This window comes from Centruroides vittatus, unplaced genomic scaffold (genome assembly GCF_030686945.1).
Source record: "Centruroides vittatus isolate TY-2023 unplaced genomic scaffold, ASM3068694v2 contig_575, whole genome shotgun sequence".
Taxonomy (NCBI): domain Eukaryota; kingdom Metazoa; phylum Arthropoda; class Arachnida; order Scorpiones; family Buthidae; genus Centruroides; species Centruroides vittatus.
In genome coordinates, this window is record NW_027122344.1 from 2,054,997 (window position 1) to 2,078,784 (window position 23,788).

General features: G+C 32.9%; 2 protein-coding genes across 6 annotated transcripts in view; both read left to right on the forward strand.

Annotated features, from left to right (window-relative positions):
* Positions 1-7,110: 7,110 nt before the first annotated feature.
* Positions 7,111-23,788, forward strand: part of LOC136979054 (uncharacterized) — a 129,119-nt gene continuing 112,441 nt past the window's right edge. For 2 of the 5 annotated variants that reach the window (XM_067274953.1, XM_067274954.1), the window contains exon 1: positions 7,112-7,948. The gene's annotated coding sequence lies outside the window, so the exon portion shown is untranslated. Of the gene's footprint in view, positions 7,949-23,788 lie in introns of all 5 variants that reach the window. The other 3 variants (XM_067274951.1, XM_067274950.1, XM_067274952.1) reach the window with 3 other exon arrangements.
* Positions 21,568-22,104, forward strand: LOC136979034 (protein GVQW3-like). The gene has a single exon (XM_067274910.1). The coding sequence runs from the start codon at positions 21,568-21,570 to the stop codon at positions 22,102-22,104; it is 537 nt and encodes a 178-aa protein (XP_067131011.1).

Consider the following 23,788-nt stretch of genomic DNA (forward strand, 5'->3'; position numbering starts at 1 on the left):
GTTAATCTAGTTAAGTCTGTAACATTATATAGAAAATTTGGATTTATTTCCTCACTATTATAATTTTTTTTTTTTAAATATTGAATAAAACAATAATAGTTTTAAATGTATTTCATTATTACATAAGACGTCTTTTTCTTTGTAGTAGGCTTATATGTATGATGTAGCTTACTTATCCCTATTGAAATGTTTGTATTTTGAAGGTATATTTCACACAAGGGTTTTTGGCGTGTCTGTAAAAAGAAGACGCGAGTCCCGCCTCAAATAGCGTAGAGCTTTCCATACGGACCAACTCAAGGTAACTAGATAACCCTGAAGAAACTGCCAGTCGGCAATTATATAATTTGGCTTTACAGAAAACATTTGATATTACTTTCCTGGCTGTTATATTTTCTTTTTCTCGGTCCTATGCCCTTCAGAAGGCGTGGTGATATTACGAATTGACAGATTTAATTGTATCTTTCCACTGCTCCCGGTGTTGTTCCACATGTGGATGGCTTCATACATTGTATGTCCTGTAATCATCATTACTTGGTCTGTCCACCTAATCCGACACCTGCCTCTAAGTCGTTTGTCATTGATCTTCCCTTCTAGGATTTGTTTCTCAAATCCATTTTTTCGTCTGGAAATATGTCCCAAGAAGCGAAGGTAGGATTGATATATTTTAGTGGTTAGGCGTGTTGTGATTTTCAGTTGATTTAGGATGGGGCAATTTGTTCGGTGCTCCGTCCAAGAGATTCTCAGCATTCTTCTATATGCCCATATTTTAAAGGAATCAAGTTTCTTCCGAGAAGTGGCATTTATGGTCCAGGTTTCTGAGGCATAAATGGCAATCGGAAAAATAAGTGTTCTTATGAGCTTTAGTTTATTAAAAATAGTGATTGCAGAACCTTTCCAAATTCTAAATAATTTAGAGGTTACAAGCAAGAAAAATTTTGCGTTTAATTTCATTATCGCATCCTCCTTTATTCGTAAGAAGTAATCCAAGGTAAACAAATTCATTCGCCACCTTATAGCCTGCAATTTCATTAGTCTGTGTCAAGGAACGATCAATTATAACTTTCGTTTTACTTCCATTAATCAGCAATCCATATTCCCCGCTCTGTTACAAGACGTTTTATAATATATTCAAGTTCTTATTCATTAGATGCTATAATAAGTGTGTAAAGGATTGCTTTTAACATAGTAGTGACATAAGTGACACGACCTTGTGAATTGGTCCCAACTCCAACTGGAGTTGTATTTGTAAACAGGAGGGGAAACAAAAGGAGCATCGCATTTGATTATTGGATTTGCGTGATGTCGGGCAATGTGTTTGCCACATGTTAGCTTGCTAGAAAAAATGTAAACAAGTGACGGACGTTATGGTGAGCTCGTTTGCTCGGAACAACAGCCGACGTTTCGGGATGCTTCCGATGAAAGGAAGGATCGTGATTGGTCGGAAGTTGTCGTCCAAAAAGTCTTTAAATAGTAAGCCGAGCGAGAGAGAAAGAGAGAGGGGCGAGAGACCGAATATGTGGTAGTCTCTGACACTTTGGGAGCCCGCAGGGTGTGGAGAGAGTGTTTTCCTCTTAGAAATTCCTCTGGGAAGGGTTAGTGTAGAGACAGGACGGCCACGCGGTTGAGCCAACTCAAGTGACTAGGCCTCTCCAAAGTTGTGTAGTTCCGGATAACTAATTCGTTATGCAAGACACCACCTGTTGTTATCTCGTAAATACTATGTTTTCAAACTTGTATATTCTACCTATTGTAAATAAACTGTAAATAGTATATAAATTGAGTGTGGAGGTGTGCTTTTCTACGAACCAACGAAACAACATTCTAGAGTCGTCAGAACAAACCCGAGACGGATTATCGTAAAGATCTTCACTGACGTTGTAGTCAACTGGAGCAGCTTGGTAGATCTTCACTAACTGTAAGTGTATCGTCAGCGTATCTCAGGTTGTTAACTTTGCGGCTCCCGATGGAAATGCCTTCGTCAGTTATCTAATATTCTTCTTATGATTATTTCAGAATAAGCATTAAAGAGTAAAGGGGAATGAATACTTCCCTGTCTTACACCAGCTTCAGATGTAATGTATTAGACATAGTTTTGTTAACTCTTACTCTTGCAGAGTTATTCTCATATACATTTCTGATCATCAAAATAAGATAGCGCGGGACTCCCATGTTCTGGAGGACGGGCCACAATTTGTGTCATTTTACACAATCAAAAGCTTTGGTATAGGCTACGAAACAAACGTACTGTAAGCTTTGACATTAAATTCATGGGCTTTATCAATAATTTGTCGAGCGTTCAACATTTGTTCACGAGTTCCGTTACCAGGGATAAATCCCGACTGTTCTTCAGCTATTTCAGGTAATAAGAAGGGTTTCAAACGGTTATTAATTATTTGGAGCATTACTGGCATGGTTAATTAGGCTGATAGTTCTGTAGTTACTACAGTCTGTTGGTGCACCTTTTTTTATAAATTGGAATAAATATTGATTTACACTATTCCTCTGGCCATCTCTCAGTTTTCCAAATCAAGGAGCAGATTTTATAAAATATGTCAACACCCAGTTCTCCCATTGCTTTTAAAATTTCGGCGGTTATGTTGTCAGGTCCCGGAGTTTTGTGATTTCTTAATGTATTTATGGCTTTTTCTACCTCTGATTTAAGAATAGAAGGTTTAACTTTCTCTGTCCATCCATTCTGTAGTTTATTATTACCGTTTGTTTGTCCAGTGTCTTTGTAAAGTTTCTCTCAGTACTTCCTCTAGACATCCGCAAATCCCTTCTGCATCAGTTATGATTTCATTTTCATCATTTTTAATTATTTGTGTTCGTGGTTTGAACTCTCTTGCTAGATATCTAACTTTATCGTATAGTTCACGAATCTGATTGTTATTTGCATGGACTTCAATTTCATTGCATATACCAGAGGTTGGCAAGCAAGAGTTCAGTGGGAGCCGAAAGGTAGGTTTTGCAAAATGCATGGGAGCCGCAGTTCTGTACTGTCGTGGCGGATAATATGGTAAGGCTGGGAAGGATAGAACTTTCAGCAAGAGCCGCATGTAACTCAAAAAGAGCCGCATGCGGCTCTCGGAGGCACTATGCCTGGCATATACTGTCGATATAATCATTTTTGTCTTTCTTACAAGCATTTTTGATTTTTTTTGTATAGCTCTTTCTTCTTTTTATCTGCAACGATTGCTGAAGTTAACATATATATATTTTTTCCTTTCATCTATTAATTCAAGAGTACTATTTGTCATCCAATGTTTCTTTTTCTATGGCCAATGTTGTATGGTGCATTGTTGTACTCCAGTTAAAATCCAACTTTTTGTTTGTGTCCATAAATTATCTGTGTTGTTTGTAAAGGATGAAGGGTCTAAATTTCGGAGAGTTTGTTGTAAGATTGAACTAGTTGAAGTATCAAGTCTTGGGTTTGATCTTTGATATTTTTGTTGTATGGAGTTTTAATGTTACTTCCGCTTTTAGTAGCTTATGATCAGAGTTGCAGAATGCTCCAGGTCTTGCTCTGACATTTTTTACTGATGATCTCCATCTTGTTCTTATTATCACGTAATCAATTTGGTTTTTATATTCACCTGTTGGGGAGGTCCAAGTAGAAAGACGCCGATAATGGTGTTTGAACATGGTGTTAGTTATTGAAAAACTGTTATCGATTGCAAACTAAGGAGTCTATTTCCTCTCTCATTTCTAGTGCCCAGTCCAAATTGTCTTATAAAGCACTGCAGATTATCATCATTTTTTGTATTGCCTATCTTAGCATTAAAATCTCCCATTATTATCAATATGTCCTTCTGTGGTATTTTTGTGATTATATTTTCGATTTGTGTGTACATTGTGTCCACTTCATCACCCGAAGCAGCCAAAGTGGGCATATAAACCTAAATAATATAAAGTTTTACTGGCCTGGAAAATATTGTAATTTTGATTATGTGGACGTTGATAGGTTCATATCATAGTCTTCCACAAATTTTTTAGGCATATGTCGATAACAAAGGCCAAAGTCCATTACGTCCATTTTTTGGTCGTACCTGAAACATATACCGTGTGGTTCATTGTATCAAAATGACCACTCTCTCTCTCTCCAATGTGTTTCGGAGATGCCACAAATCGGTATATTCTTTCTATCAAGCTCTCTTTCTACTATGTAGAGCTTTCCAGTCTGTAAAAATCCTCTTACATTCCAAATATCTAAGGATAAATTTCTCCTTAGATGTAATTTCAAATTTCTTCCAGGTGCATATTTTGCCTGTGGTGCCTGGTTGCCTATGTCCACACGCCCAATATCCCATTTCACAACAAATGACCTGGAATCAGTTTGGCGCCGGTTGCCGACCGGATCGCCATGAATATCATCGATACCATCATTGCTCATCCTCATCATAATATTCTCATGGGAAAATAATCAGGTGGTTTTCTCGTTGATTAAAAACGGTTTCGAACTTTTCTGTTATATAACAGAAAGAAAGTATGGCGATCGGTCAAAAAAAAAATAACCCTCAAAATTTTTAAATTTTTGGACACTAACATCCTTAATCCAGAGAAGCTTTCATCTTTGTTGTATTTCTTGACGGGACGTCAAGAAATACAACAAAGATGAAAGCTTCTCTGGATTAAGGATGTTAGTGTGTAGAGAGGCATGATGTTTATTCATCTCTCCTTTAAAGCTTGAAAACTCCTATGCCTTTTGTCGAAATTTCTGAAATTTTGCAGGGAAAATTGGGAATTCTAGAAAAATGTTTCTAGAAATTTTCAGAATAATCAGTCAATTGATTCGGAAGATATTATGGGGATGAAAGCGTAATGTAGAAAAGGTTCCAAGTTATGAAATTTCATTTCTTCGTACAAATTGCTAATTATCAAAACATATTGTATTTGTTTCGAAAATTTTTATTATAATTAATGATATAATTTTTTTAAAAAATAAAAGCTCAAAACAGATGACGCCATGCAAAATTTTATACTTTGTTATGCGTTTTTTAAACATAAATATTAAAAGTTACGCCCGGAAAGTTGTTACACAACTCGATGCTGGATATATATATTAATTCAGATCCTAGCAGACTGGACTACATTTGTGACAAATTTCGAAACAAATTTATTAGCAAGTTAAACAATGATTAGCTGATACTATGTAGTACCATTAGCGTAACTTTACGTTAGCACGTGGCAAACAGTTCAGAGTTGGCCCCCTCTTCCCGTACGTATATCTGAAATTTCAGAATAAATTTTGCGTACCGCTACCGTCAATATACAGAAAATTCGTTGTGCATAAAGTGCAAATAAAGTGTTTTCATTTAAATGTTCACAATATTTAAATTACAGTTAAACCTCGGGTTATGAACGTCCTTGTTTACGAACAAAAGTTTGAATGCCATATTTGATCCAGTTGCCGTATGATAACTCGGTTTCCAAACAAGCTACTCTGCAAGAACCGACTGCAGACAATGAACTCCTATAGGCTACTTCCTGTGTTCAAGAAATTCGGCAGCCCGCCCAATCAACGACAGGACTGCCGATTCAGAAGTTAGTGGTGCCGAGATCGCCTCGCATCACGTAAAGAAATCATCAATGACGTTGTTATTTAAATTACATTTTAATGCGCATGCGGGAAAGATACTATTTCCGTTTTTCGGTAAGCGCCACAATTGAATTCAAATCAAATTAATTAATAAAACCCGCGTTAATTGATATTCACACATTTAAGAATTCGTGTTTAAATATGTTTAAGTTAAGTTAAATGACAAAAATTTATTAATATAATATTATAATATATAATTTAATTATTATAGTATTAATATTTAATATTTATTAATACTAGATAGCTAGTTAATTAAACTAAAACTAATAATTAAATTTAAAAATAATAATTAAAACTGGCCTTTACTCTAAAACTAAAAATAAAATAAATTAATTAATTTAAATTGAAACATAATATTTCGAAAAGCGTTGATAAAGTACTTCTTTTTCTTAAGGCCGGGAACACACATGCGTAAAATTCGGCGTAAAATCTAGCATAAAACAGAAAGTGTAAAAATTTTTCTGAAATTTTGGCTGAAGAATAACTGAAAAAAAGAGTAGAGCATGTCTCTACTTTTTACGCGCGTAAAATTTTTATGCCAAAAATTCCTCCAATAAAGAAAAGTCTTTTTTGTGACAATTTTACGCATGTGTGTTCTTGGCCTAACAGTTTCCGCCCAGTAAGCACTAAGAGGACCTCTTTTAGCAAGCCCATTGTGCGTTCGGTCAGGCCCACAATGGGGTGGTCGGGTGGTGAGGGAGGAACCACCCTCACTCCCTTACCACCGACGGTTCCGATAGAACCGTTTCGTCGGAACAGCCCTACTCAGATCAGTTCCAACAGTTCCAGTTTCAGCCGCGAACCTGGATCTCCCACCTCTATTCTAGACTCCTGTATAAACAGAGACTCGACCCTGACTGCCAAGATGAAATATAACAAAATCTATCAACACCGACAAGTACTTTATGAAATCGACGGCCAGATGGCCGAGAGGTCAAGTTGACAGCCTACTACTCTGGAGTACTCGGGATCGAAAAATTCCCAGGAGTTTTTTGGGGTGGTCCGTCCGGATATATTGAGCCCCGTCCCTCACCACCCGGCCGCTCTATTGTGGGCCTGACCGAACCCATAATGGGCTTGCTAATGGCAGCCCTCTTTAGTACCCACAGGGCGGAAAGAGTTAAAAAATATACATATTTTATTTAAATAAAATTAACGTGTTTTTAAAACAAATTCTATATAAAAAATATAATAACGAAATTTCAAAAAAATTTTCAATTACATAGTATAATTTAAAAATTCGGTAAAATAACAACTAAACTCGGAACCCGGAGTCAAAATAAATCCGGAAGTTCAAATCAAAACCGGACAGTTGGCAACAATTACACGAGAAAAATATCGATTCGTAAAATTTTTATACGAAATTAAGATAACCAAACTGACCAATAAATATCAAATACATATTTTTTAAAAGTCGAATACAGTAAAAATATAATATAATTTCATTTATTTATTAACAATTTAAAACAAGTTTATAATATATATTATCGACGTTATCATATATAACATGTTGTGAAAATTCCGCATTTACAGTGACGTCATCAAATAATTTCCGACTAATAAAATAAGTATTAATTTTTTTAAAAAAATGTTATATACATAAATTTACTAATTTTACATTTAGAGAAATATTATTATTTCCATTAATGAAAAATATAAAAGCTAAATTCGCTCCATTTGTAAACATTTTTCGTAACATTTCAGACGATCGCACTTCGTCTGTTTTCGTAAATTTGTTATGATTTCTGATGGGAATATTCTGTCGCATCGCTTATTTGGGTATCGTATATCAGTTTTTATTAGTAAAAAATCTTCTGCGCGTCAAATCCACCGAAATATTCCTAATATACACTCGATATAAGCATTATAATACGTCACAATTATATGACATTTAGGCACCAACGCTTCCACAATTGAATACATTTTTCCATATTAAAATGTAATTTGTATACATTTGTAAATACACACGACCCTACACATGTAATAGATCTTCTATTTTGTTTGTTTTTAGATGTATTTACTCGTTTACCGCCAAACCTCTAGTTGTTCTCCATCAAGTTTTCCAACTCAACATGAGATTACATTATGAACTGGAAAGATTAAAATAAATTTTGTTTGCTTTACCACAGTTTATATTCGATTCGAGTTTTGATATGTAAGAAAGAATTTTTTTCTATATTAATTATTTCTGATGAAACTTTTTGAAGAAAACTGCGACATTTATGAACCGAAAAATGTATATTCATCGATTTTAATATCGTACCAAGTTATTTTTAACGTTGAATTGGTGGAAAGAATGTATATAAAATGATGAAATTCAAATGATGTGAGCTATTTAATATATTATGAAAAGTAAGTTAATGATTTTATAAATATATAAATAAATCTTGCTTGTCTTTGAAAAATAATTTTGTATATAATTTCAATGTAAATGTTATATATTTAATGTTGACTGTTAAGAAAAACTGTGTAACTAAATTCGGATAATGCCATTTTAGTATCTGGTAGAATATATAAATAATTTTTAAATGTATTGTAATCCTTATGTGCAAAATAAATGCATGTAATGCAATTATTTTGTATCTAAGGGTTGTTATTTTAGGTATTTTGACTGTTATTTAATTGCGTCTTTAGTTAATTAATATAAAAATTTGTGAAAAATAATTTTTTAGTTTTTAAAATATATAACAAAATTAGTCTATATTTAATCTTAATTTATATGTAAGATTGATTGCATGTTTTTGCAAAATTTTCTTTATGGATTTAAATTATTTATTTTACAAAATAATTATATAATTTTAGACAATTATTTATATTTAACAGATATATGTATGTGTAAGATCATCACATTTAATTTATTTGCATATGTATGCATAAATAATTCATAAAATAGATACATAAACAAAAGACATTTACGTTGTTGTTATTGTTTGAATAGAAATTAGAAAATATTATGATTTTAATAGTAGAAAGATTGTTTTTCAAATTATCAAAGTACTTTACAATTAGTACATTTTACAGTATTAAAAAGAGAAATAAGAAATACTTAAATAAAATAAAATCAAATAATTGTCGTGCTAAATTTCTGGTGCTGATAATTTAAGGAATCTGTTTTGATTTGATGGTATGATGCAATGTGGCATGAAGGCCACTATGGGTCGTCGAGAGGGAGAAGTTAGGAATTTTTCCTCTGGTGTGGAAAAATTTAGGGATCTCTAGATTTATGAGAATCGTGTCCATATAAATTAGTATTATTTTTACTATCAAATCTTTAAGACTGCTTTTTTGTTAATAAAGAAACATTGTTGGGATTTTATTTTGCAAGAGGCATGCTCTAATCCTCTGGGTCCTGTATAAGCTCTTGATGGCCCTGGTTATCTACCAAGGCAGTGCTTTCTGGAAAGACCTTCTATGAAAAAACTTACTCCTATTTCAATCTTAAGTACATAAATAAAACCTGAAAAACTCCATGTGGCCAGTCTGTCGGTCAGGTGTGAATCTGCGACCAATTACCACTGTGTTTGATGATTTTATTCACTTGGTCGTTGGTGGGCTGGCCATTTAAGAAGTCAGAACATTTGACTCATATCAGTATACTTTTAATAATATGAATTAATTAATGCAAAAGGTATTTGAAGCAGTGAAAACTTTGAATTATCAAATGATTGAATTTGGAAATAAATAAATTCAAGGATTTTCAAATTTAGAGTATTGTAAGAGGTGCTGATATTTTCGGACTAAATTTTATTTTAATTAAACACATCAAAAGCTATACAATGTAACTAATTGAATGTTTTCATCACTTTTTTTTTTGTTGCTTAAAGAATGTAAGGTTTTTTTGTTTGGTGTCACGACATGGTGAATTTATAGACACTTGGCAAATTCATCTATTTAATCCATAATCTTTACAGAGACACGTTTTCGGCTTTCACCACTCTTCAGTCTGTTACATAATAAATGTAAGGTTTCTTTTATAACAAACTTTTTGTCTGAAAAATTGAGGACCTACTTTATTAATATAAATTCATATGCAATGCAGTAATTAAAGTAAAAAGAGCATGCATACATGAGTAAGCTAGATTTATAACTGTTTACATACCAATTAATTGCTGTAAGTTGTAGAATATATCTTGATGATTTCGAGAAATTATTTTACTTTCTTGATGCATTGTCACTATTAAATAATACCCACTTCTCAGCTATAATTTGACATAAGGAATTGAATCCAGATTAATATAATAAATAATTTATTTATAAATTCCATAAAAAATAAAAGAAGAAAACTGTTGTCATTATTCAAAATATCATCATTGTTTCTAAGTTGTGTCAAATATTTCAATATCTAATTTCTTCCTACAAAAAACTGTTTTGTTTACATTATCATTAATCACAAATCTATAATGTGTTATATGATGATGTTCTTATTTTACATGTTAATAAAGATTAGCTATTATAAAAATTTTAAATTATAAACAAATTATTATTAACTTCTTGCACAATCCCTGGGAAGGCTAAATCAACACACTAAAAACCTTTTTTATATCCCAGTATGAATAGCTTTTACATTACTTTTTATCTAAAGCTATTTATAGTGGGACATATAAAAAAGGTTTTAGTGTGTTCAAATTATTATTATTATTATTATTATCATAGATACAAAAATATAATAAATAATAAATGTATTCTGTACAAATAATTTGTATAATATATATATATATGCATGTGTGTATATGTATTTGTGTGTGTGTGTGTGTATTATAGAGAAACACATTTGTGAAAGTGTAGAGTGTAAATGTGGAAAAATAAAACAAATTTGTTTCTCTAAGTTTCTCAACACATATAGCTATATGCTTTTTTGTAGATCAAGATATAAAAATTTTTTTAAATCTTAATACTTTTGGGCTTTCCAGCCCATCTTCAGTGATATCAACCTAATTCTTTTATAAAAAGTATAACTCTGTTTCCAACATTGTATATTGTAAACACCCCACTTCACATCTCTCATTAACTCCCAACTAACTTCACTCTCTGTCAGATTATAAAATCACTTACTGCCTTTTCCTACCTAGAAAAATGATCATCCATTCCATATTCATTTTGAATAATCTTTCTTTGGTCTTCCATTTACTCCTGTGATCCTTCAATACTTACAAACTAGGAAATAAAATATATCCTCTAACATCACTTCCTCCTTTTTTTTTTCTAATTTAACCACTTCTTTATTATCCATTTCCACACAGATACCAAGGATTCTCCATTTCTCATATTACCACCCTGACTCTACCTTCTAAATTCTTATCTTCTCTGTGCAACCTATTTTTTCTTTTTTCTCACATCATCTAATATTCTAGCTTTCATCTATTTCATGTTAATGCCTTCCTCAAAGTCTGCTCTTCTAATGCTGGAGTGATCCACTTGCAGTCTCCCTGTGTTCCTTCAGTCTAGTTCCATTCTCCATTCATACTATATAAACTTTCATTCTCAAAATATCTCTTCCTCTTTTAATACTTCAGTGAACCAAATAAGAAGGCATTCCTTCTATACACAACCATTTTCCTGGACCCCCTGAGGATGGGCTGGAAAGTATTAAAATTATGAGAATTTTTACATCTTGATCTCCAAAAACATCAGATAGTTGTACATATTATTAATACACATATATGTTTACATACATAATATTTAATATGCATAATATATGTATAAGATACATAAAATTTATACATGAATTAGCTTAATTTTATTTGTTTGTTTTAAAATAGTATTTAATAGTAAAATCATGTTTATTTTTGTCTTGAATTTTTCAATTTCACATTGGTCTTAAAATGACTGTGTTTTAGAAAATCAGTATTTGTTGGAGAGCTTAGTATAATAGAGTCATTGAAGTAATGCTGTTAAAAAAGTATGAGATTACACTATTTAATCTGATAATATTGAATGGAAAGGGAAAATTCGAAGAGAATTTGAGGATTCATTTATGATATTTATCTATAATACTTATGAAATTCTAATAATTAATGATTGAAAGAACTAAATCACAATTTAGTTCCTTAAATCATTTTTCTAACTTTACTAATTATGACTAAATGAATATGTTAATCATATTTACAAAAATTTTTTAATATAAAAGGTTAAATTAAGACAGTAGATCAAGAATAGGTATTAAAAGGAAGCAAATAATGATTTGATTATAAGTAAAATAAAAATTTTATCAATAATTCAAAATATATATACAGTGAAAACTACTTAGGCAACCACCTGCTGGGCATCTGTCAAAATGGGCAAAAATTTCTGGTATGGAATAGTTTATACATAGTCTTTGTATAAGTTACCTGTGTAACGCAACCACGGGCATAAATTTTTGGTTGGAAACAACATACAACAACTATAATAAATGACTACGTCCGCAAATATATCTAGTCTAAAAACTATTGTTCGAACCCATCTCAACAACATTTCCTCCTCCTAGTATAATGAATTGGTTTAAACTCTTGTTTGAACCCACCTCAGGCACTACTTCCACTCTTGAAATTAGCAGGTGCAGGTGTTAATGGATTAGTCCAGCTACAAAGAAAACTCATTTCTGTTTGTTGGAAAAATGAAAGAGATGTGAAGTGATGTTAGAAGATCGTATTAAAGTTATTAGAGAAAGTGAAAATGGTTCATCACAATGGAGATTAGCAGAAAAATTTAACTATGGGAAAATGCAAATTTTCAAAATTTTGCAACAGAAGTCAATACTGGAGGAATGGGAAAGCAATGCAAACAAGGATAGCAAACAAAAAAGAAAGCAGCCAAACGAAGAGATAAACAAATTGGTATGGGAGTGGTTTCAAAAGGCAAGTGCTAAACAGATTCCTGTTAGTGGACCAATCATTCAGGCAAAAGGGACGTGAATTTGCAGAAAAATTAGGCATTTTGTTGTTTTGCACCAGTAATGGATGGCTGGAAAGTTTCTGGAAACGTCATAACATTGTTTATCGCACCTTGTGTGGTGAAAGTGATGATGTCAATCAAGTTAATGTGGAAGATTGGAAACAGCGTGTTCTTTTGATGATAGATGGATATGATTTTCACGATGTCTATAACAGATGAAACAGGACTAATTTTTTTTCATGCCATTCCAGATAAAACTTTAATCGAAAAGGGAAAGAAGGGTTCAGTAAGCAAGATGGCGAAAGAACGCATGACTGTAATGTTTTGCTGTAATGCATTAGGAGAGAGAGAACCAGCATTGGTCATTTCTAAGTCACTAAGTCACTAATACCTTTAAAGCATCTAGGTCACTAAGTGACCTAGATGCTTTAAAGGTATTGACATTGCAACTTTGGGCGTGACCTGAAAAGCCAACTCCAGAGCTTGGATAACAGCAGACATTTTTCAAAAATGGTTAGAAAAATTAAATGAAAAAATGAGGAACCAAAACAGGAAAATTTTACTATTTCTGGACAATGCTGCCTGCCATCCCCAAGATTTCACTTTTGAATGTTGAATTGAAATTTCTTTCACCCAACACTACAAGTCACCTTCAACCATTAGATTGGGGCATAATCCGGGAGTTTAAGATACTATACAGAAAAAACTTGTAAAATTTTTGCTTGTTTGGATGGAAAGTGCTGGAAGTGCAACACAACTTGCTAAACAATTGACTGTTTTTGATGCAGTTAATGGATTAAAAATGCCTGGAAGGAAGTAAATTCTGAAACAATCAGTAAATGTTTTAGAAGGTGTGGCTTTTTTCACCATGCTGCAGATGCTCCTGATGCTGAAAATATTTTAAGAACAGAACTTAAAGAGCTTTGTACTGCTGCACAAATTCACGACATTGTAGCTATAGAAGATGTTCAATGCTTTGAAGATTTGGATGATGACCAGGAGGATCAATTTATGGTTGAGGAAAAGACTAATCAACGATCGTCACAAACAACAGAAGATGATGACAATAATAGTGAAGAACAAAGTGATGTTTGTATTGAACTTTCTTCACTATCGGAGACGCTTTTCACAATTTTAAGATTGAAAGCAATGTTCATCAATCTTGAAAGCACCATGACTTTTGAAAAGCATAGATTTAATTAAAAACGAGCTTGAAGTGATCCTAAAGAAAAAGTTAAAACAGGTTAGACAGACTAAGGTAACAGAATATTTTAATAAGCACATGTAAATATTGTCTAGCTTATACATGTAAATTTAGTTTATTAAATTTTCTTTTTTAAATTGCTTTAAATCTGTTGTATTTTATACAATTTTAAATACAGGTACAGTACATGCACCTACATACAAGAGTACATACTGTATCCTTACTGTCAATTTATTGTACTGTAGACCTACAGTATTTTTCTTGAGGTATAAAATATTGTACACAATACAATTAATCAGCTGATCTCATCATTTGATAAAATTTATTTTATTTATTTATTTATTTTTTTGAAGTTCATATACAGTATATGTGCAATAAATAGTTTTTGTATCGACCTACCTTATTTCCACGATATTTTTAGAAAAATAATATCCAAGCAATTTTCGCATGCAAAATATTCAAAAAACAATAAATGCATTAATGCAAAAATCAGTTTTACAGGCAATCTTCCTTTTTGATTCTGCGATTGTCATTGACATTGCAGAATGTAATGAAATTGTATTATGAGAAAAAATAATAAATTTTATTATTAATTAATAATTTTTCTTATTGTACTTAAGAAAATATTAAATGTTAAAAACGTACAGTATTTTTTAAGTTAAAATAAAATTAAACTAACGAAAACCAAAACTGAAGTGATGGAGAGATATGACGTGCTTGTATATCGATGAAGTAATGCACATAACCGAGGAGTGAACGAAAAGAACCAAATTGAATTAATTAAGTCGGAACAAAGAAAGTGTGCATTATAATTGAGAAAATGTGAGTACTGTATTAATCTTTAAAATATTGGTATTAAATCTGTCTTATAAAATCACGACAATTCCTGTAAATCGAGTTATCTAATAAGAATAAAATACAATACCAATATAGCTCTATCATTGAAAAAATTTGCTTATTTTGCTGACCTTGAGTTTTGCTTACCTTGAGCTTTGCTTAGTAGAAATGGCTAAAAAGTGTGCAAAATACGTACAGAAATACAGTATTACAGCACTACCTGTATTGGACAACCATCTGTCTAAAAGACCTCTTTTTGAAGGAACCATGGATGGTCGCCATAGACAGGTTTTACTGTATATATATATTTTTTCTACTACAACTTGCAGAATTACCAGGAATGATAATCTACACACGAGAACCTTATTATATCCCAGTAACAACAAATTTTAATTAAAACTAATGTTTTTGATCATAACCGTGGTCTTCTTCAAGCTTTTGACTAGTACAATTCAAATATGGAACGCATCAAACAACATGTTTAAAATTATTTAAAATACTGAAACATTTAAATGTTAGAAGATAATTTTTAGCCATATGTGCTACAATAGTGATAAAAATTGCGTTAACAAATAACGTTTTAAAATATCGTTAAAAATATATAAAAAACGTTAGTTTTAATTAATTAATGGTGTAGGGATTGTTAATGGTGTTGTTACTGTTGTTACGATATAATAAGGTTCTCATGTGTGGATTTTTACTACTACTTATACTGTATATTTTCAAAACAGAATTTGGACTGAAAACTGAATATTAGTATAAAAAATACTTGTATGTGTTCTAATCCTTTTAAAATATAATATAGAAATGATAAGATTAAAAGATTTTTTCAAAATTTTGTTGAGATCCTTAAGGCCAGGAACACACATGTGTAAAATTGTTTGAAAACTGAATCAGAAATCAGCTTTCAGTTCAGTTTCTGTTTTATGATTTTATGCCAGAACACAGACACGCAAAAATTCTGGCTGAATAGGAAATACCACAGCCACCAACAGTGCTAATTTTATTAATTTTTTCCTCTCATATAGGCTATCGATCCCTTTATACCTTCCATTTTTTCTCCACTTCCTCTGCTATAATATAGAAAATTTAAATTAATAGACTTATATTTCGAATTCAAATAAAGAACGTGTGATCCAAATACTAGTCCTATATATCGATTCTACTAGACCTACCTTTGAAATTTTGCACCTATAGCCATCCATAAACGTTGTTTAAATACAGTGTGTTTATATATGACACTGATGTGGTCGAACGGATTAGATAAACTCCTGTATTTCATTTATTTTTTGTTTTTTTGAGATCGTCACAATTGTAGGCTTAACCCTCTTTGCCGCCATTGTTAGAATAAAAAGCATGTGTCTACTTTGATGTCACAGAAAAGACTTCTCTTTATTGGAGGAATTTTGGCATAAAAATTTTACGGCGTAAAAAGTAGAGACAGGCTCTACTCTTTTTTCAGTTCTGTTTCAGCCAAAATTTCAGAAAAATTTTTACGCTTTCTGTTTTATGCTAGATTTTGCGCCGAATTTTACGCATATGTGTTCCTGGCCTAAAACAGAAAATGTAAAAATTTTTCTGAAATTTTGGCTGAAACAGAACTGAAAATAGAGTAGAGCATGTCTCTACTTTTTACGCTGTAAAATTTTTACGCCAAAATTCCTCCAATAAAGAGAAGTCTTTTCTGTGACATCAAAGTAGACACATGCTTTTTATTCTAACAATGGCGGCAATGAGGGTTAAGCCTACAATTGTGACGATCTCGAAAAAACGAAAAATAAATGAAATAAAGGAGTTTATCTAATCCGTTCGACCACATCAGTGTCATATATAAACACACTGTATTTAAACAACGTTTATGGATGGCTATAGGTGCAAAATTTCAAATAACAGGTAGGTCTAGTAGAATTGATTTATAGGCTTAGTATTTAGATCACACATTCTTTATTTGAATTCAGAATACAAGTGTATTAATTTAAATTTTCTATATTATAGCAGAGGAAGTGGAGAAAAAATGAAAGGTAGAAAGGGATAGATATATGAGAGGAAAAAATTAATAAAATTAGCACTGTTAGTGGCAGTGGTGTTTCCTATTCGGCCAGAATTTTTACTTATGTGTGTTCTGGCATAAAAGCATAAAAACAGAAACTGAACTGAAAGCTGATTTCTGATTCAGTTTTCTGCCACAAAATTTTACGCATGTGTGTTCGTGGCCTAACTCTTTAATTAAACATGAAATCAGCCCATTGAAAAGTTGTCAGGGTAGTTTTGCTATACAAGTTACTCTTGTAGCCTGAGGGGTAAAAGAAATTGCTTTTAGTCATTAGCAACAAAGGAGTGAGTTTTCAGAGCTTAGAGTTAAATAATACACCAGAAAATATAATCTTAAAAAAAGTTAAAATTCAAAATCTCAACTGAAGTCCATATGCATGAGTAGATGAGTTCTGAGATTATAAAATCAACATAATCTTATGAATTGTTTTTCTTTATTATAATTTTTTATAAACCAAAACTAATTTCACTTCTTCAAAATTCTACTTCATTTCAAAATGATTTAAACATCAATAAATAACTATTAATGATTTTTAATCATTTAAAGATTAATTCCAAAGATGGGGATGCTTTATTGGTCATGTGAAAGTGAATTGAGAGATGGAGGAAAGGAAAAGTAAAGCTAAAAACTATCATAGTTTTGGAGTTTTTAACTTTTCTATTCTTTTTGTCCATCTGTCATAACTCACTTTTACATGGCCAGTAAAGCATCTCCATCTTTGGCATTAAGTATTATGTAATCCAAGCTTTTCCTCCAAATTCATAACTTTTAGCTTAGAATATAGTCTCACTTTCCTTTATTTCTTCTAATAATTTCATTTCTTTTCATTTAACAAGTACATTTTTCCTTATCACAATCTCCACTAGAGCTGTCATCATTTGTTTCCTACAGTTTTTTCAGTCTCATCTCTAAGTCTTCTTTATTTTAATCCTTTCTTTCTCTTTTGTCAGTAACATATAAACAGCCACCTTCTTGCTCAGCCTTCTCATTCTTCAGTTTATTTGATTTGGTTTGATTTGATGTTAAAGATAAGAAGGGCTATCCGTTATAACACAGACTTAACCCTGTAGGAAACGGAAAAAAGAAATTAGGAAAGTAAGAAGTTAGGTAGAAGAGGAAACACAGGGAGATAGGAAAGTGTGAAAAGAAGCTATCGGGAGCCCCCCACAGGACAAATGAGAACATTATGTACAGTGTTGCCGAGCATGCTACAGGGCACTTTTCTGTCCACATATCAGTTTTGCAGTCTTAACTCTTAATGAATACAATTAGTAAGTGCGAATACAATGAGATAAAGTGTATATCAGTGAAAATTGTAACATTCCTCTTAATTGTGTTTTTTTTCCCCTAGCATTTTATAAAAGTTTTGGTCTCAAGAGCTTACATAATTAGCTGGAACTATTTTTGTGTGTGTCTTTTCTCTCCATTTTTTTACACAAGAACTCCTCTCTCCTATTACAAACATTCTTTCAAATTATTTTAAATTCTGTTCTCTGTCACTGGTATCTGTAACAGTTCTAGCTATAAGTCTCTAAAAATTTCTAATTAGTACTGATTTTATTTTAAAACTTTTAAATTTTGTTTCTTATGTAATTTTAAAAATTTTAATACAGATTTCTTTAGTTATACAAGGTAGGCATAAAGTCTTTTCCTGACTACAAACATTTATTGCGCAAAACTTATGCTAGACTAGGAACATAATTTGTGGCATAATTTAGGCTGATTTCTAGAGGTTTTTTTTTAATATACTGTTGCAAAGACTGTTCAAGTAGAATTGTAATTGCCAGTATCAAAGTGACTTTTTTAAAGAAAGCTTAATGTGTTCTGTGGTTTCTTAAAACAAAATCACCAATTATGGTTCAACAACGTTTCAGAAAAAAACTACCAGATATGAAAAGCATTAGCAAGGTTGAGGCCAAAGTTTTCAATGCAAAAATGTGTACGTTGGATGTTCGGCGCCATTTTCCTGTAAGCCTAAGGGTCGATTTACACACAACAATGACGTGCTGGCACAGTGCAGTAAGCATCGATAAATATCACACATAGCCAATCAGAATTTCATGTACGACACTTGTATGATTGATAAAATACAGGTCACATGTCGTAGATGAAACTCTGATTGGCTATGTGTGATATTTATCGATGTTTATGCACCAAAACGGTCATTGTGCCGGCACGTCACTGTTGTGTGTAAATTGACCCTAAAAGTTTGGCAGTGGTGTTTGAAAAGTCAGTGGAATCACGCTCGACATTCCAAAGGCCATTGCCAAACTTCTAAGCTTACAGGAAAGCGGCACCAAACATCCGATGTATACGTTTTCGTGTTGAAAACTTCAGCCTCAACCTCACTATTAAAGGCTGGTGTGTAAAGTTGAAAACGAATGGCAGTATTGATGACCTGAAGTCTTTTTTTGAACTTTACATACCAACATTTAATCAACACATTAAAAACCTTTTTTTTGTGTCCAAGTACAAACAAAAAATGGTTTTTAGTGTGTTGATTTATTTATCTTTCCCATAGATTGTGCAAGAAGTTGTTTTACCAACATTTAATGCATTTCACATTTAATAATTATCATTATACTTTTTTCTGAAGTTTTGCTGAGCCATAATTGAATTTGCTTTGTAAAAGAACAGAACACATTGAACTTTGTCCTGAAATGACACCATCGTGATATGGTACTAGCAATTGCAGTACCACCTAGATTATTCAGTCTGTGTAGCAGTATTGAAAAAAAAAAAAAAAACAGGAATCAGCCACAAACCATGTTTCTACTTAGCACAGTTTTTGCACAATAAATGTTTGTAATCAGGAAACAAAAGATTTTATGATCAACCTGCATTTTAAAATAGAAAATCAATTAGCCAAAATGAAATATTGAAATTTTGCACCTGAAGTTTAATTAATAAAAAAAGCAAAAAAAAAAACAATGCCAGATTACATTGGACTATAATAATGCTACTAATTATTAATTAAAAATCAAGTAATTTGGCTTAGAGGTAGGCATTAGGTACTATCTAGGCCAGTGTTTTTCAACCTTTTTCATTGAGTGGCACCCCTGATTGAAAAATAAAAAATCGTGACACTCTTGACCAGCGGTGGATCTAGAATCTGAATAAGGGGGCTAATGGGCCAGATGAATTTTTGCGAAAATGAATATTACGTGCAACTGTGGGGTGTGGTCCGAGGAGGGGACTCCCTCTCCGGGAAAGAAAAATTTTAAATATTGACAGTTTGAAGTAGCATTTTAATGCAAAAAAGGCATTTCTATGAGTTCAAAATCAAAATTTGTCTATTGAAGTTTGTCGAAATACCTACATGTAAAATAATAGTCTTGCCATTGTTTTTTAAATTTAGTTTTATTATCAAATGTATCAAATTACATAAAGATGCATAAATACTTATGTAATAACAATTTTAATTAATGTGAGATTTGAGCTTGACATCATGCACAAATTTTTTTTAATTCTGGGAGGAATATTGGAGAGAGACACTCTGTCTAAAAAATTGTTTATTTGTCATCATTGCTTTTGAATACTATGAAAATACTTAGTAAAAAACTGTGCACCTACTTTGTGATTGAAACCACATGCTTTTCAAAGTACAGTGCAATGCTTTTTAAAGTATATACAAGGCACAAGTGTCCATGTCATTCTTCTCTGTTGGTTGTCCTGGTACTGGGACTGGGAATGTGAAGGCCGAGCAATGTGGTTTGGGCAAACTCTTGAAACGTCGTGCATACACGTAGCGTAGAACAATACATTAACATTCAATTAGTCATCGTTTCTTTGCTTACTAGATATCTCGTAGCAAAATAGAACTGACAATGAGTTATCTTCAACTACACTTAAGTAAATTTCCAAGAAAATGTCTAAAGGCTCTAAACTTTGCAACACCCCAATCGTGGCACTGTGGCACCTTAAGGTGCCGCGGCACCCCGGTTGAAAAACACTGATCTAGGCCAGGGGTGGCGAACCTATGGCACGTGTGCCCAAAGTGGCACGTAAGAGAAATCTGGCACATAATGTATCATATGATTTCTGTCCTTTTCAATCATCCTTTCTGATTATCAACTGATCATCTTTTTTTCAATCACATTTTTTACATTTATTCGAATTAAAGCGTATTCATTTAATTTCTTTAAATATCATTATTTGAAGTCTAAGACTTTGGCACGCATTAACATCTTTAAAGCTAAGTATGCTTACAATACGGCATGCAGACTCAAAAAGGTTCGCCATCCCTGATCTAGGCTATTATTATAGGCCTGAAGTAATCTGGCAATCATTTGGCATTAAACTAAAAATTGTTGGATGTTTATAAACCAATTAATTATTTTTATATTATAAAGTAAATGACAAATAAATATGCCAAAATTTATATATTTTTTAATTCATTTTAAAATGAAAACATTGAAGATTCTTAAAAATTTTATATAAATTATATAGAACTGGTGAAGTACATGATAGTAAAAGACATTGCTATATTTGGACTCAGCAAAACAAAGTGGAAGGGAGTGGGAGAAAGAGACCTAACAGAGGAATATAAGTTCTTTTGGAGTGGAGGAACAGAGATGAAAAATGGTGTGGGAGTCATTGTTTGGAAAGACATCTAGGAAATGATGGTAGAAATGAGAAACATCAGTGATAGAATAATAAAAGTATGAGTGAAATTTGAAAAGAGTCAATGATTTTATCCAGGTTTATGCCCCACAAACAGGCAACAGAAAAGTTCCTAAGGGAAGTACGAGGGCTGTTCGGAAAGTTCACAGCCTTGCCTATATGCGGTGCTGCGATCAATTTAATTTTTGGCGGGAATAATTCAGTCATCTTTGCTAAAGATACGATACAAATTTCCGCTTGATTTGTCGTAAAGTTTTTCACAACAGCTTATCAGATAGTCAGTGTGCACATGCTTTGTCAAAAATGGAAAAAATGGAGACTCGTGCAGTCATAAAATACCTGACAAAAAAAAGGTTGACCCCATCTCAAATCAAAGCTGACATGGATGAAGTTTTGGGAGAGTCTGCTCCTTCGTACACCATTGTGGAAAAATGGACAGCCCTTTTTAAATCTGGCAGAGAGAGTGTGGAAGATGACCCTCGCAGCGGACGGCCGTCAACTGCTGTCACTGAAGAAAATATCGACAAAGTTCATGATTTGGTGTTAGCAGATTACCGTTTGAAAACGTGTGAGATAGCTGAGACAACAGGCATCTCTGTCAACCGAGTTTACTACATCCTAACCGAAAATTTGGGTATGACGAAGGTCTCAGCAAGGCGGGTGCCGCGTCTGCTGACCGCCGAGCAAAAACGTGTTCGCACTTTGATGTCAAAGGAGTGTTTGGTCTTCTATCAGAAAAACCCACAGGATTTCATGCGTCAGTTTGTGACTACTAATGAAACGTGGGTCCACTACTACACTCCTGAAACAAAAGAACAGTCGAAGCAATGGAAACATCACAGTTCGCCATCACCAAAGAAGGCAAAGACAGTTCCATCAGCGAGGGAAAGTGATGGCCTCGATTTTTTGGGATGCTAAAGGAATCATCATTATTGACTACCTAGAAAGAGGAAAGACCATCAATGCTGTCTATTTCTGTGAACTTTTGGAAAAACTGAAGAAAGAAATCGAAGAAAAGAGGCCACACTTGAAGAAGAAAAAGATTCTGTTTCACCACGATAATACACCTGCACATTCCGCCAGAATCACTGAACAAAAGGTAAACGAACTTCACTTCCAATTAGTTCCACATCCACCTTACTCACCTAATTTGGCCCCCAGTGACTTCCACCGTTTTCCAAACCTAAAAAAATTCTTGGCTAGAAAGAGATTCCACTCAAATAACGAAGTCATCTCTGAAGTAAACAAGTATTTTGCACACCTTGACAAATCGACCTATTGTGATGGCATAAAAATGCTAGAACATTGCTGGAATAAGTGCATTGCTAATAAAGGAGATTACATTGAAAAATAAAAAAACGTATTAACATTATTTTGTTTGTTGTTCTATTTGAGGCCGCGAACTTTCCTAACAGCCCTCGTAGAAGTAATTGAAGACTAGAAAGTCATGGTTATGGGGACCTAAATGCACAGTTAGGGAAGGCAAGAAGTGGACTGGAAGAAATTATGGGTCCATTTGGATTTGGCAATAGAAACAAGGGAGGGGAAGTATTGATTGATTTCTGTGAATGAAATGGAATGCTAGTTGGAAACACCTGGTTTATGAAAAAGAATTCACAAAAATAAAGCAATATGGGTGGGTGAAAGGAGAACAAAGACTAAAATTGATCACTTCCTGATTGAAAAGCAGAACCACAGAAACCTTTTGGATGTGACAGCAGATCCAAATGAAGCTTTTGATGGAGACCACAAATTGAAATTGATCATTGCAAGGTTTAGTGTTGGAGCAATGGCAAAAATGAAAAGAGTAAGAGAAAGGAAAATAAAGGTTTGGAAGTTAAAAGAACCAGAAATGAAACAAAAGTGTCAGACTGAACTCTCAATCCACATTCCAAACTCAGAAATACAAAGAGTAGAGGAAGAGTAGGCAATGTTTAAAAAAACATGCATAAAAATATATAACCAATATATGTGGAAGAACTGAAGGCAAGAAGAGAAAGGAGGAAACTATGGTAGAATGCAAGGGTTAAAGGTGGCAGTAAAGGAAAATTTTTTCAAAAATTCATGGAAAGAGGGGAAAGGATGAACAAGGGAGATGAGAAAACACGTGTATCAGGAGGCCAAAAAGAGGTGCTAAAAAATAGTACAAGAAGAAAAGAAATGTTGGGACAAGTTTACCCAAGAATTGCAAGAAGACATGAGAGGGAATAAGAAAAAATTGTATGGCTTGGTGAAGAGTGGGTGAAAAGATAGTGTTAGGACATATATGATCAAAAATGAAAATGGAGAACTGAACCACAAGAAGAAGACATAAGAAAGAGATGAAAGGAGTATTTCCAAAAATTACTAAATGTATAATAGAAGATACCTAAGGAGGCGAAGAAATACTGGAAGAACAGACAGAGTGAGATGATATAACACAGTGGAGACCATGTTAAAGAAGATGAAAATGAGCAAAGCTACAGGAATTGATGAAGTCACAGTGGATATAATCAGTGCATCAGATCATGTGGGGATATGTTGGTTAACAAGGGTTATAAAAGCAGCAAGGAGAGATAAGAAAGTATCATCTGAATGGGGAAAAAGTATTATAGTTCCAATA

Excerpts from the sequence above, each read along its gene's own strand:
- LOC136979034 (XM_067274910.1), top strand. The coding sequence starts at position 21,568 with ATGGATGAAGTTTTGGGAGAGTCTGCTCCTTCGTACACCATTGTGGAA.